At 41.6% G+C, this 13,241-nt stretch overlaps 1 protein-coding gene across 4 annotated transcripts in view; it reads left to right on the top strand.

Moving 5' to 3' along the window:
- Nucleotides 1–11,432, top strand: part of rreb1a (ras responsive element binding protein 1a) — a 69,374-nt gene extending 57,942 nt beyond the window's left edge. For all 4 annotated transcript variants that reach the window (XM_039690547.2, XM_039690546.2, XM_039690548.2 and 1 more), the window contains 5 exons: nucleotides 2,823–3,012; nucleotides 3,115–5,665; nucleotides 7,052–7,216; nucleotides 8,225–8,992; nucleotides 10,217–11,432. In XM_039690547.2, coding sequence (XP_039546481.2) covers nucleotides 2,823–3,012; nucleotides 3,115–5,665; nucleotides 7,052–7,216; nucleotides 8,225–8,992; nucleotides 10,217–10,701 — 4,159 coding nt within the window. In that variant the 3' untranslated portion in view covers nucleotides 10,702–11,432. The remainder of the gene's footprint in view (nucleotides 1–2,822; nucleotides 3,013–3,114; nucleotides 5,666–7,051; nucleotides 7,217–8,224; nucleotides 8,993–10,216) is intronic.
- Nucleotides 11,433–13,241: the final 1,809 nt, after the last annotated feature.

Here is a 13,241-nt window from a genome sequence, read left to right as displayed (position 1 = left end):
TCTCACAATTCTGACTTTATATCTCACAATTCTGACTTTATATCTCGCAATTCTGACTTTATATCTCACAATTCTGACTTTATATCTCACAATTCTGACTTTCTATATCGCAATTCTGACTTTATATCTTGCAATTCTGACTTTATATCACGAAATTTGTACTTAATATCTCGCAATTCTGACTTTATATCACGCAATTCTGACTTTATATCTCGCAATTGTGATGTTAATATCACGCAATTCTGACTTTATATAACGAAATTCTGAGAAATAAAGAATTGCCAGATAAAAAGTCGCCATTGCCTTTTTTATTTTTCATTCTGTGGCGGAAACAAGCTTCCATAGCTGAGAATGAACATACCTACATGAGTGTAATCCCGTCGACATGTACCCCTCCCACTCTTGAGAGGCCTACGAGGTCCAATCTCCCTCCAACCCACCCCCCGCATGTGGCCCCCGGGCTTAAGGCAAGGGAGTGGCATGTAGAGGATAGAAGGGAAAATGGACGGGGGAGGGACCACAGAGGTTATGTGGCTGGGAGGGGGGTGGGATTTAATGAGACACAGGAGGAGACTTCAGCAAGATGCATTCTGCAGGACATCTCTGTAGTAGTGTGTGTGTGTGTGCGTGCATGTGTGTGAGGTGGTATCTGTATCCTTGGAGACATCCGTCTGCAGACTATACCTCTAAAATCACCCAACCGATGGCTAGCTCCTCTAGTTAATGGATAGCTGTGTGGGATTGCTCTGGGTAAAGGAAGTTGGCAGGGCCTGTCTGAGTTATTGTTGTATGGAAGTGCTGCAAATTTAGCACTAATCCTGTGTAATCACAAGAGCTAAGAGTGCTAGTTAAGAGGATCTAGACTGCTGTGAATTGGGTTCCACTCTGAAGAGTTGTAAAAGCAGCTAAATAACCACACTTACACGTACAAACAGACACAAGAATGCTTTTCAAAATACAGACATGTTATCTGCCTCACCCAAACAGCCCTTCCAAGTAAGGCAGACACTCCCATACATGCATGCTGTAGACCCAACTCTAAAATCTGCAAAATAGTTTGCAAATCCATTGCAAAATAGCCAATAGAAACAACAGCATCCTGGACTGGGAATGGTTTGGCGTAATTATATGGAACAGTGCTTGAACTCTTTGTAACAAGACAGCTCCCATTTTGATTTACATTTATTTGCTTATGCAACTCTGTCCAAATGTATTAAAGCATTCACAAGCAGTAATCTTTAACGGGTTAGCACTTTAGCTCATTATGCTTCTCAGGTGGATGCGCTGCCTTGCATTGCATTGCATTGTGTGTCTGCTGAGATAAAAGCTGCTTACAGTCCCTATGGACACGTCATCACCATGATCAGGGGCAGGAGATGTGACAAGACCAGTGCACAGACATTAACCAGCTGTCTGAACGAGAGCCATTGTAGGCTAGGGTGTGATTAAACTCACCTAGGAAATCCCAGATATATTTCGGATGTCTAGGATGCATTTCCATAGTACATTCTTCTTCTTGAAGAATTTGGGCAATGATAAATAATAATAATGTCAGTGTTTTATTGAGCACGCATTTATGCATAATTATACAACATGGAGATTTAACTGTCACCGTCCCGGTACCGGGACACCTAAATTTACTTCACTATATTTCTATTAAATCCTAATCTAATTATGATAAATTATATATCGTTGGAAAGGTCTAAGACTTCTAAATAGATATTCTACCCCTGTTTTGTGTTAAAAATTATGTAGGAAGAGTAATTGATGAATTTATGACAAGAGTGCACCTCAAAAAAATCTGCATCATAACAGGAGTTTTGACCTTTGTCACAAAAAGTCGATGCACACACTTTTAATCATTGAAACTTCTGTTTTTATGCTAAAAGTTCATAAAAAAAACATATAATCTAGTATTTTTCAATAAAAAATAAAAAATTATAGTACAATATTATCCTCTAAAAATGATAATATTTATATTTATTATCCTCTAAAATATAATATAATTTTTTTATCGCCTTTTTTCTTATATCACATATTTTAGTAGTTATCATAAATTAGGTATCATTTGAAAGCTTATAAACTCAGAATTCATCGTGTGAAAACTGATTTATAATTGAACGTTGTGTTACCATAGAAACGGTACTTGTTTTATCAGGCTCCTCCCCTTTTGGGCGTCATTATATTTCATAATTTATGATCAAAACCTTTTCTAATCTTGACAAAACTGATATTGTCAGAAAGGTCTAAGTCTCAAGGTTCCAAGTTTTGTGACAGAATTGATATTTGGACAGAAATGTATTAATTTGTTAAGGCAGAATGTATACAACTAAATTCAATGGAATTCAATGGCACCCGGTGGCTATTTTTGGTACTACGCCTAAACAAAATCTCATGGGAACTTCAATTTTTGTGATATCAACTTCAAATTTGAAACATAACTTGATAAGATTTATGGCTTTGATTTTGTAGAAATTTTAGAGTAAAAAATATTTTGTAAAATACATATTTTATATAAAATAAAAAAATATAGTACAGTATATTTGATTTACTGTAAATTTAAACTTCCATAACTTTTTTATACTTTCATTTTTGAAGTGTTTTCAAAGCAATATTCTACTGAGTGTTTTCTTTAAAACAAGACCAAACTTGGGTATATATTCCAAAGCATTCTTAAATTACAACCATTTAAGTTTGAATAGTGCATTTTAACCCCCATTCTCAAAAGGGGGGGTGACAGCTAAGGGGTTAACTACAAATAGAAACAATGTGTGTGGTGAATCTTTGAAATCAACACCTTACATAAGCATTCTTATTCCTAGATGTGATTTATGCTGCATTTCATTCCGGACACACCGAAGTTTGCTCCGCCACAATGCAGCTACCCATAAGCAGCTACCCACCGACCCCAATGGACGACCCTTTATTCAGAATAACCCATCCATCCCTCTTGGCTTTAATGATCTGGCTTTCATTGACTTTTCATGCCAGAAGTTCCCTCATATTGCCCAGGTAAAAGCCATTGTCAACTTTCCTGTGGTTAATCTGCACAGCTTGTAAACCTTCTTTGTCTATGCAAGTTTTGTTAAGTTTCAGTTTTATTTTGACCCACAGATTTGGTGTGAAACAAACCTCCGCCGATGTACTGGCAAATTCCATCGTTTTGTATGTGACGCATGTGATAAGGCATTCCCTCTTAGCTCAGCTCTGGACTTGCACAAAGCCTCACATGAGACTTCAAGTGGCACCCAAGAGACCACTTCAACCTTAATTATGAAAGATGAGCTTCCCACTCCTGAGAAAAATGGCTTCATGGACTCCCTGGGCTTGCAGCACATCTCTCAGATCAAGCCTGCCCCCTCAGAAGAGGATATCCAGCAGGCCAAGCTAGAAAGCATCCGGGTTATCCATGTAGATCCGAATCAGTCCACCGTACCTCAAGAGACTGGCCTTGTTGGTGGGGGTAACCTGTCTCTTGTAGACCCAGCGTCTCTTCAGGGACTGTCCCATCAAGAAGCTCTCAAACTGCTGTCCCTTCAGCCTTTCCAGACAGGTTTTCTGGTGCAGCCAGATGGTGGTATGGTGTTGAAGCCTGTGTGTGGTGAATCCGGCATGGAACTCGCTGATATACAGCAAATACTCAAAGTAGCTTCAACAGCTCCCAACCAAATTTCGCTCCCACCCTTATCCAAGGCACCCTGTAGTGGCGTGCAGTCAGTCTACAAGCAGATGCCTCCTCTCAAGCCAAAGCCCTTGGTGGCTCCCAGAACCAGCATGGTAGCTTCAACTCCACCACCTCTATTAAACACCCAGCAAGCTTCACTGGGCTGCATCAGCCCTAGCCTCCCACCCCCTGCCAGCCATCCTCTCAAGACTGCAAGGGATCTCTCCTCATCTTCCTCTCCCTCTTCTGCCAACAACCAGGCTTCGGCAGAGAGGATACAAATGGAGGCAGATTGCATGGGAGATGCCCATACCCCAATGGACATGGATGAAAGACATATCAAGCAGGAGAATGGCAAGTTAGATGAGACCACTGTAAAGAAGGGAGGAGCTCAAAAAGGCTCATACCCCTGCCGATTTTGTGACCAGGTCTTTGCGTTCTCTAGTGCGCTGCAGGCACACATGCGATATCATTTGGGCATCCTACCCCACCAATGCAATATCTGTGACTATGTTGCTCCAGACAAGGCCACATTGATCCGTCATTTGAGAACGCACAGTGGTGAGCGGCCCTATGTCTGCCGGATCTGTCATTACCCATTTACGGTCAAGGCCAACTGTGAGCGGCATCTTCGCAAAAAGCACATGAAAAACAATCGCAGGGAGATTGAGAAAAACATCAAGTATGTTACCTCGTCCACGTCCACAGCTGATGTACTGGAGCAGGCTGGGACTAGTGAAACTACGTGCCGCTTCTGTGGGGAGGACCTCAAGACCTTCCGGGCCCTGCAGATTCACTTGCGAACGCATAACGGCTGCCAGCGAAAGCCATTTGAGTGCAAGCGTTGTGGGGCAGCCTTCCTTGCCAAGCGTAACTGCATCCATCACCTTCTCAAACAACATCCAGAGGTCCAAGAGCAGGATATTGAAGAGCACATAATCACTCTTCTAGCTGCCTCAACCCAAAATAGCCCAAACCCATCTCCTCTCAATGGGGTATCTCCTAGCACTGTGGGGAAGCCCATCAAGGTAGAAGACCTCAACTTCTACGGCGTGGATATGGATCAACCTCTGGACTTCTCTAACAAAAGTCGCGGGGGAAGCAGTGTCGGAAGTGTGAGTGGATCACCCGGGATCAAAATGGAGCCTGTCTCCTACGACTCTTCCATGGAACCCATTGACCTCTCTATTCCTAAGAATCCTCTGAAAAAGCTTAAACAAGACATTGAGGCTGCATTCCCAAGAGAGATTAAGAAAGAACTTTCAACCATTAGCATCCTTGCTCAGGCTCTTCAGACTGATAAGTCCATTGATGAGAAACCCCAACCGCTTGGATGCTACCAGGTCCCCGTAGCCTTGACCTCCCTTACCGGTAGCGCAAATCCCGCAGGAAGATCCTTGCGTCTAAAGCCCCTGCTTCCTAAACCTTCCTCTGCTGCTGAGAAGGAGCTTCCACCACTGGCATCCATTGCTCAGATAATTTCCTCTGTTTCTGGTGCCCCTGACCTTCTAAAACGTGACAACACTAATGGCCTTCAGGCTGATTCTGAGACTCATGGCAAGCAAGAGTCAACAGATACCTTGATAGAGGAGCTCTCTGTAGAGAGCTCCAAGAAGAGGTCCAGGAAAAGAGCTTCCAGAAGCATAGCGAAAGAGAAAACTGGGATAAATGCCACAGACCCGAGTATTGATTTGGAGTCTAGTGGGGAGTTTGCAAGTGTTGAGAGAATGTTGGCGAACACTGATGCCAACAAGTTCAGTGCCTATCTTCAGACTAACACGATTGAGTTGGCAAGAAAAGATGGGCAGCAGCCTGGTGCTAGTGACGAGAAAGAGGTGAAAGATGAGAAACACTTGCCAGTCCGGCAGACTACTCAACCCCATCAGTCCAAAGGGAAGAAGAATGCATACTCAAACTCTGTGCAAAAGATGACTTGCCCTTTTTGTCCCAGGGTTTTCCCTTGGGCCAGTTCGCTTCAGCGCCACATGTTAACACACACAGGTGACTCTTGTGTACATTTTTATAGACAATTGCACTACAAGGATGTACAGAGTTAAAGGAGAACTCCGGCGCAAAATGAATCTTTGGTCTAATAAAACATCGGTACCTTGTCAAACGTTCTCTGAGATTTGTTTTCATGATAATCGAATGTAAAGAGTTTTATCTCTAAAAACTGTTTGTAATGGGGGCATTAACTAAGTAAAAAGAAATCGCTAGTTTATACCACTAACAAGGCTCAAAATAGCCCACAGTAACATAATGAGGGTCCATACATGCAAAACGAAGCATTGAGAAGTTTGTAAGTGTGCAAACCGTTTAATAAGAAGATACTTTATAAAGACAGTTCACTTCGTGTATACAGACTGGAGCCATCTTGGAAAACAGTCACGACAAGTCAAACTACGAACAACGTGCTGAGTGAGCTGATCTGTATGAAGTTCAGCGAACTTCTGAACTGTATGAACCATAGATATCTATATAAAGACTAGATATGTCGTCCACGCTGCTGGCCAATGGAGGTCGACGTCTGCACCTGGCGGCCATCTTGTCACAGGCAGCTCGCTCACTCGTAACATTGTGTTAATGGTACATGTACTATTTAAATGACCATAACTTGCTCAATTTTCTACCGATTTTCAAACGGTTTGTTTTATTATAAACGTCAGAGATGTAGTTATGACACTGAATACTTATGAATAAAAAGTGTATAAATAAATAATCATCCAGATAGTTACAGCCACGTTAATAACGTTTGTAAGAAACCAAACCGTTTGTAAATCCGTCAAGATTTCAACGAGATGAGAGTATTTGTGTTCGTGCGGACCACTCATCTTACATCAGCTTGTCTGTGACAAGATGGCCGCCGGTGATGACGATGGAAACTCCGCCGTAACACATCTAGCCTTTATATACATTACATATCTATGGTATGAACGGCATTCAGGGATCGACTTATCGAGACTGTTTTCCCAAGATGGCTCCTGTCTGTATACACGAAGTGAACTGTCTTTATAAAGTATATTCTTATTAAACGGTCTGTAGACTTATAAAGTTCTCAATGCTTCGTTTTGCATGTAGGGACCCTCATTATGTTACTGTGTTAGTGTGGGGCTATTTTGAGCCTTATTAGTGGTATAAACTAGCGATTTCTTTTACTTAGTCAATGCCCCCAGTACTAGCGTTATACGCTAAACGGTTTTTAGAGATAAAACTCTTTACATTCGATTATCATGAAAACAAATCTCAGAGAACGGTTGACTAGGTACCGATGTTTTATTAGACCAAAGGTTCATTTTGCGCCGGAGTTCTCCTTTAATGTACACCTATGTTACCTCTCAAAGTATGTGTAATTTATTTCCTTGCTTTTATTTTGATTTTCTTGAACAGGTCAGAAGCCATATCCTTGTCCCCAATGTGATGCCTTCTTCTCGACCAAGTCCAACTGTGAGCGACATCTTTTACGCAAACATGGCGTTTCCAACCGAGTGCTTAGGCGCAATGGTGGAATACCCAAGTGTAAAGATGCCGAGGAAGGTTCACAAGAGAGTGCAGGTATCAAAAATAATGCTTATAAACGGTGGTGTATTTTTAACTGTTGATTAACCATTGAGGTTAAAGGAGTAGTTCACTTTTGAAAAAACTTTTGCTGATAATTTACTCGCCCCCATGTCATCCAAGATGTCCATGTCTTTCTTTCCTCAGTCGAAAAGAAATTAAGGTTTTTGATGAAAACATTCCAGGATTTTTCTCCATATAATGTACTTCAATGGGAACCAAACGGTTCAAGGTCCAAATGAGAGTTTCAGTGCAAACTGTTCAAAGGGCTTTAAACGATTCCAGATGATGAATAAGGGTCTTATCGTGCGAAACGATCGGTTATTTCAAAACTTATTCCAAAATTGTAACTTTTCTAAGGACAAATGCTAGCCTTGCTCTATTCTGTGAGGCGCGTTTATAACTTCACGTAATACGTAATTACGTTCAAAAGGTCACAGGCGACGTAGCCGGAAGTACAGAATCAAAATCGTCCGACATCGTTGTTTTACCTTTTAATTCCTTTTTTGTAAACGGCGTTTAAGTTAGTTTGCACGTTCAACCTATGCGTTCAACTTGTAAACACTGACTCTGTACTTCCGGCTACGTCGCCCGTGACCTTTTGAACGTAATTGCGTATTACGTGACGTTGCAAACGCGCCTCACAGAATAGACCAAGGCTAGCATTTGTCCTGTTTTGAAATAACGATCGTTTCGCATGATAAGACCCTTTTTCATCGTCTGGTGTCGTTTAAAGACATTTGAAGCTGCATCTGAAACTGTTATTAACACTATCTTTTGGACCTTGGACCGTTTGGTTCCCATTGAAGTCCATTATATGGAAAAAAATCCTGGAATGTTTTCATCAAAAACCTTAATTTCTTTTCGACTGAAGAAAGAAAGACATGGACATCTTGGATGACATGGGGGTGAGTAAATTATCAGCAAAAGTTTTTTCAAAAGTGAACTACTCCTTTAAAACGGCACTTTATTACCTGATGTGTAATGTGTCAATTTATATTTTAGAGAGCACATCTGAAACAGACCTTCCTGTGAGTGAGGCAATGGATCTCACAAGATCAGACCCTGAGAAGCCTGAAGTAATGGACGCTGAAAAACCCTCACCAGCTAAGCCGACAGAAGCAACCGTTGTAGAGCCTATTCCTCACAAAGAGGAGGCCCCGACAGCTCTCGAGTCATCGAAGCGCGGCGACTCAGAAAATGAGGAGGGTGATTCCCACAGCAATAAGACCCTTGACTTGACGTTTGTCTCCAAGCCAAAGGACTTTACGATCTCTGAGAAAGACCAGCCACAGTCCTCCCCTGCAGCAGATGGTGACATGTCTGATAAAACTCCTCAAGATGAGTCCAAATTCACCTGCAAAAGTTGCAAGAAGAGTTTCCGCTACGCTGCCACCCTGACCAGACATGAGAAAGTTCATCAGCAGGATGAAGCGTCAGACTCGGCTAATGGACCTGCGCAAAGCCTTACAAAATCGGCTGATCCAATCGTGCCTTGTGAAAATAAGAAAGAGGTTACAGAAGAAGAGGTGGAAGGCTTAAAGAAGGCCACATCTGAGTACGAGGGAACGGGCAGTGTGGTGGAGAGTGGGTCGGAGGAAGATAAGGAGGAGAGGAGTGATGAAGAGGAAGCTGCAACCGAACCAAAGAGTGCCGAGCGAGAAAGCGAAGAACTCGGCAGCAAGCCAGACAAGAGGAAAAAGGTGTGCAATATATGCAACAAACGTTTCTGGAGCCTTCAGGATCTCACCAGACACATGCGCTCTCACACAGGTAAAGACAAAACTGAAAACATGCTTAGATTGGTAAATCATTCATGAGAACTGACAGCTCTTGTTCGATAACTAAATGTTTCGGTTGCACTTTATTTTAAAAGGAGTAGTTCACTTTTGCTGATAATTTACTCACCCCCATGTCATCCAAGATGTCCATGTCATTCTTTCTTCAGTCGAAAAGAAATTAAGGTTTTTGATGAAAACATTCCAGGATTTTTCTCCATATAATGGTCTTCAATGGGAACCAAACGGTTCAAGGTCCAAACGATAGTGTTAATAACAGTTTCAGATGCAGCTTCAAATGTCTTTAAACGACACCAGACGATGAATAAGGGTCTTATCATGCGAAACGATCGGTTATTTCAAAACTTATTCCAAAAATGTAACTTTTCTAAGGACAAATGCTAGCCTTGCTATATTCTCTGAGGCGCGTTTGTAACGTCACGTAATACGTAATTACGTTCAAAAGGTCACGGGCGACGTAGCCGGAAGTACAGAATCAAAAGTCATCGTCCGACATCGTTGTTTTTCCTTTTAATTCCTTTTTTTGTAAACGGCGTTTGAGTTAGTTTGCACGTTCAACCTATGGACTTCATTGGGAACCAAACGGTTCAAGGTCCAAAAGACAGTTTCAGTGAAAAATGAACGAATCTTTTTAAATTTCAAGTCAATTCGTTCATTTCGTTCGTTGAATGAAGCAAATGACTCGGAAAAAAAGATTCGATCATTTTGATGAACGAGTTCAAACAGGAGAGTCACGAACGAGCATTTGAGCTTATAAAACTTAAACTTTTAAATTGTATTTTTTAAATTAGCGATCGTTTCGCTTGATAAGACCCTTATTCATCGTCTGGAATCGTTTAAAGCCCGTTGAACAGTTTACAGTTTGCACTGAAACTCTCATTTGGTCCTTGAACCGTTTGGACCCCATTGAAGTCCATTATATGGAGAAAAATGCTGGAATGTTTTCATCAAAAACCTTAATTTCTTTTCGACTGAAGAAAGAAAGACGTGGACATCTTGGATGACATGGGGGTGAGTAAATTATCAGCAAAAGTTTTTTTAAAAGTGATCTACTCCCTTAAGTACTGGGTAATATTAATTAACTACATGTACTTACTACTAGAGGGTTAGGGTAGGATTTGGTTGAGGGTTAGTTGCATGTAATTGTCCTTTTATTAAGAAACATTGTAAGTAACACTTAACGTCTTGTTTCTACCAGGTGAGAGGCCTTACAAGTGTCAGACATGCGAGCGCACCTTCACCCTCAAGCACAGTTTGGTCCGACATCAGCGTATCCACCAGAAGCTACGTGGAGTGGATAGTGATGGTTCGACCTGTGGGGCCGCAGGTGGACCCGACGAGGAGGGCTTCAGCGGGCGATCGGCTAGCGAAGGCGAGTGCACACCCACCAGCACCAATCCACCCTCCGAGAACGAAAGTGAAATAACAGACACTGTTAAGGGGGAACCAACCTCGATGGATAAAGAGGACCGTGTACCCGCTGTGGAAACTGAAGAGTTGAAACTAACTTCCGAGACGGGACCAGAAACGCCCAAAGAACCTTCAGCAGAGGAACAAGCATCCGATTCATCTGACGTGGAGCCGTCGGGGGGGTTCATCCAAGGTTTACTGGAGATCCACACCAATCCCACTACTGAGCACATGTTGCCCACCTCTGAACCGCCACTGCTTGGGGTGAAGTGAGGAGCGACTCTTTCTTGCGTTGTGCTGCAACAAGAAGCAGTGCCATAGATAACAAAAGGACATTGCAGTGAAAAAGCGATGACTGTTTCCAAGTGCCTTTCTACTTTTTTTGCTATATCTTTATCAGCATTTATCATGATCTAAAGTTGATTTTTATAGTATTTTACAATGATCGTTGTGTTTTTTTTTTTTGGTGGAATCCTGAGAGAACTACATTAAGCAATATATGAACAAATTTGCATATCGTTTCGTATGAAAAGCAGGTTTATAGCCTATTCAGCGTAGGCTGAGACTAACGAGAGAAGATATTTCTACTGAGAGGCTCGCACCCAAGTGCATAACTGGAATACGCAAACTCGAAACTTCTTCGTGGCTTTTTGTCCTCCCTTTATTTCCCAATTTGTGTAAATCCTTTAATGACAATGGCTTCCAGAGTAATTGTTTGCTCTGTTGTTCTGGGTGCTGTGTCACATAGAGATTTGTTTTGGGGGGGGGAACAGCCCAAGGGTCATACTTGGAAAGGTGTTTAACAGCTATGACGTAAAGTATATGGGCAATGTTTGCCCAAAAATAAGTGGTGTATGTCCAGCTATGCTGATTGTGTCAGATGTCCTTGTTTTTTTGGTTTATAATGAGGGAAGGCATGTTTTTAACTTAAAGGGATAGTTCACTTTGAAATTAGTTTTTGATATGTTTTATCTTACCTCAAGGGCATCCAAGATGTAGGTGTCTTTGTTTCCGCAGTATTTTCACTTTTGATATTTTTAGGTCAAACCGTTCTCTATCAGTCATATAATGGAGGTCTATGGTCACCACCTCAAAGAGCATGCACAGAGAAGTCCAAATTAAACATGATTTAATGACTCGTGAATGTAAGTACACATTGATGGCCTAAGGCAAGAAACGAGCGGTTTGTGTGAGAAAATGAACCGTATTTATATCGCTTTTACCTCTTGTAACCACAGCCACGTCCAACTGATCTGAGGGCTGAGGGGGATCACCGGAAGTGATATCACTGTGAAGATCTAAACATATTTAGATATACAGGAAATCGCAATGGAAGACGATTTTGATATATATCAACAGACAACGGTGAATTTTTTTCCGCAACCGCAAGAGATCACTTCCGGCACTTTCCAGCACTTGCGAAGACCGAAGCGTCCGCGGCCTCAGTGGCTGTGGTTACAAAAGTTCAAAACGATATAAATACGCCTCGTTTTCTCACACAAACCGCTCGTTTCGTGTCTTAGGCCATCAATGTGTACTTACATTTACGAGTCATTGAATAATGTTTAATTTGGACTTCTCTGTGCATGCTCTTTGAGGTGGTGACCATAGACCTCCATTATATGACTGACAGAGAACGGTTTGACCTAAAAATATCAAAATTGAAAATACTGTGGAAACAAAGACACCTACATCTTGGATGCCCTTGAGGTAAGATAAAACATACCAAAAATTAATTTATTTCAAAGTGAACTATCCCTTTAAGGGCTCATGAATTACTGTCCCTCAATCTCACACGCAAAAAAACAATACAGGAAGCCCATGAGTGATGTACTTGACAAAAATGATGAAATGTGGTGGCCCGTCTTCCAAAAACATCACTTTTTAGCCTTACTCTTTCTTCTGAGCTTCGGGCTCATGGTGTACTTGAACCCTGTCGCCCTGCTGCCTCCTGTCGGGACGTGCCTCAACTAGGAGGACCCCATGTCAATCAATCACGCGTTCTTTTGTAGTGTTGGATCTCTTTGACCTCTCAGTTTTATGAACTCGTGTTGTAAAAAAAACCTCAGACACAAACAAAGCAAACCTCAAAGGGCATGAAGACTGTTTGAAACCGCGTGGACTGGTGAGCATCTTCAAATATAGGTCTTCTGATCTCCTCTGAAAAGGAATATTGAACCAATTGTGGCAATGGAGAGAGAATTCGCCGGTTGTGTGCGCCCCCTAGTGGTGAAGATCCAGCATCTCGACTTGTAGTATTGGATGAACTTGCAATCGCTTTCTCAATCTGTGTATTCCGGGGACTTCTGCTTCTCCCGATGCCTTTTCCTGGGTTCACGCGAGTGTGTTTTGTGTTGGTTTTCTGGTAAGAGTGCTCACAGACTGTTTTTAAAGTATTTATTATGACCCAGTGCAGGTGAAGAAGTAAATGTGGAGAAGCCATGTATTAACACGATTATGCTGCATTAAAAAAAAAAGATTCAAATTCAATACTTAGCATCCCAGCTTCGATCTGGGTTCTTGATGATAAAAATCACTTTTGATCTGAAAGCTTTATGTAGACATTTGTATGCATTTTTATTTTTTAGAATGTGTGGTCTGTTTCTGTTATCTTTATTATATGATGATGATGATGATGATGATGATGATTTCAGTTTGACAGAGAGATACAAGTTGTTTTCATTGATATATTCTTTTAAGTGTAAAACTGTGAAATTTCCTGTTATGGGTGAATCTGTAGGGTAGTTTTGCATGATAACCTTTTATGTTGAGTTATAAATGTGTTTTTTTTTTCCTCTCTTTTCGCCCCACCC

The sequence above is a fragment of the Pimephales promelas genome, chromosome 22 (genome assembly GCF_988280905.1).
Source record: "Pimephales promelas chromosome 22, fPimPro1.hap1.1, whole genome shotgun sequence".
Taxonomy (NCBI): Eukaryota; Metazoa; Chordata; class Actinopteri; order Cypriniformes; family Leuciscidae; genus Pimephales; species Pimephales promelas.
Note: the sequence above shows the minus strand (reverse complement) of the source record. Positions and strands in the feature narration are given on the sequence as shown.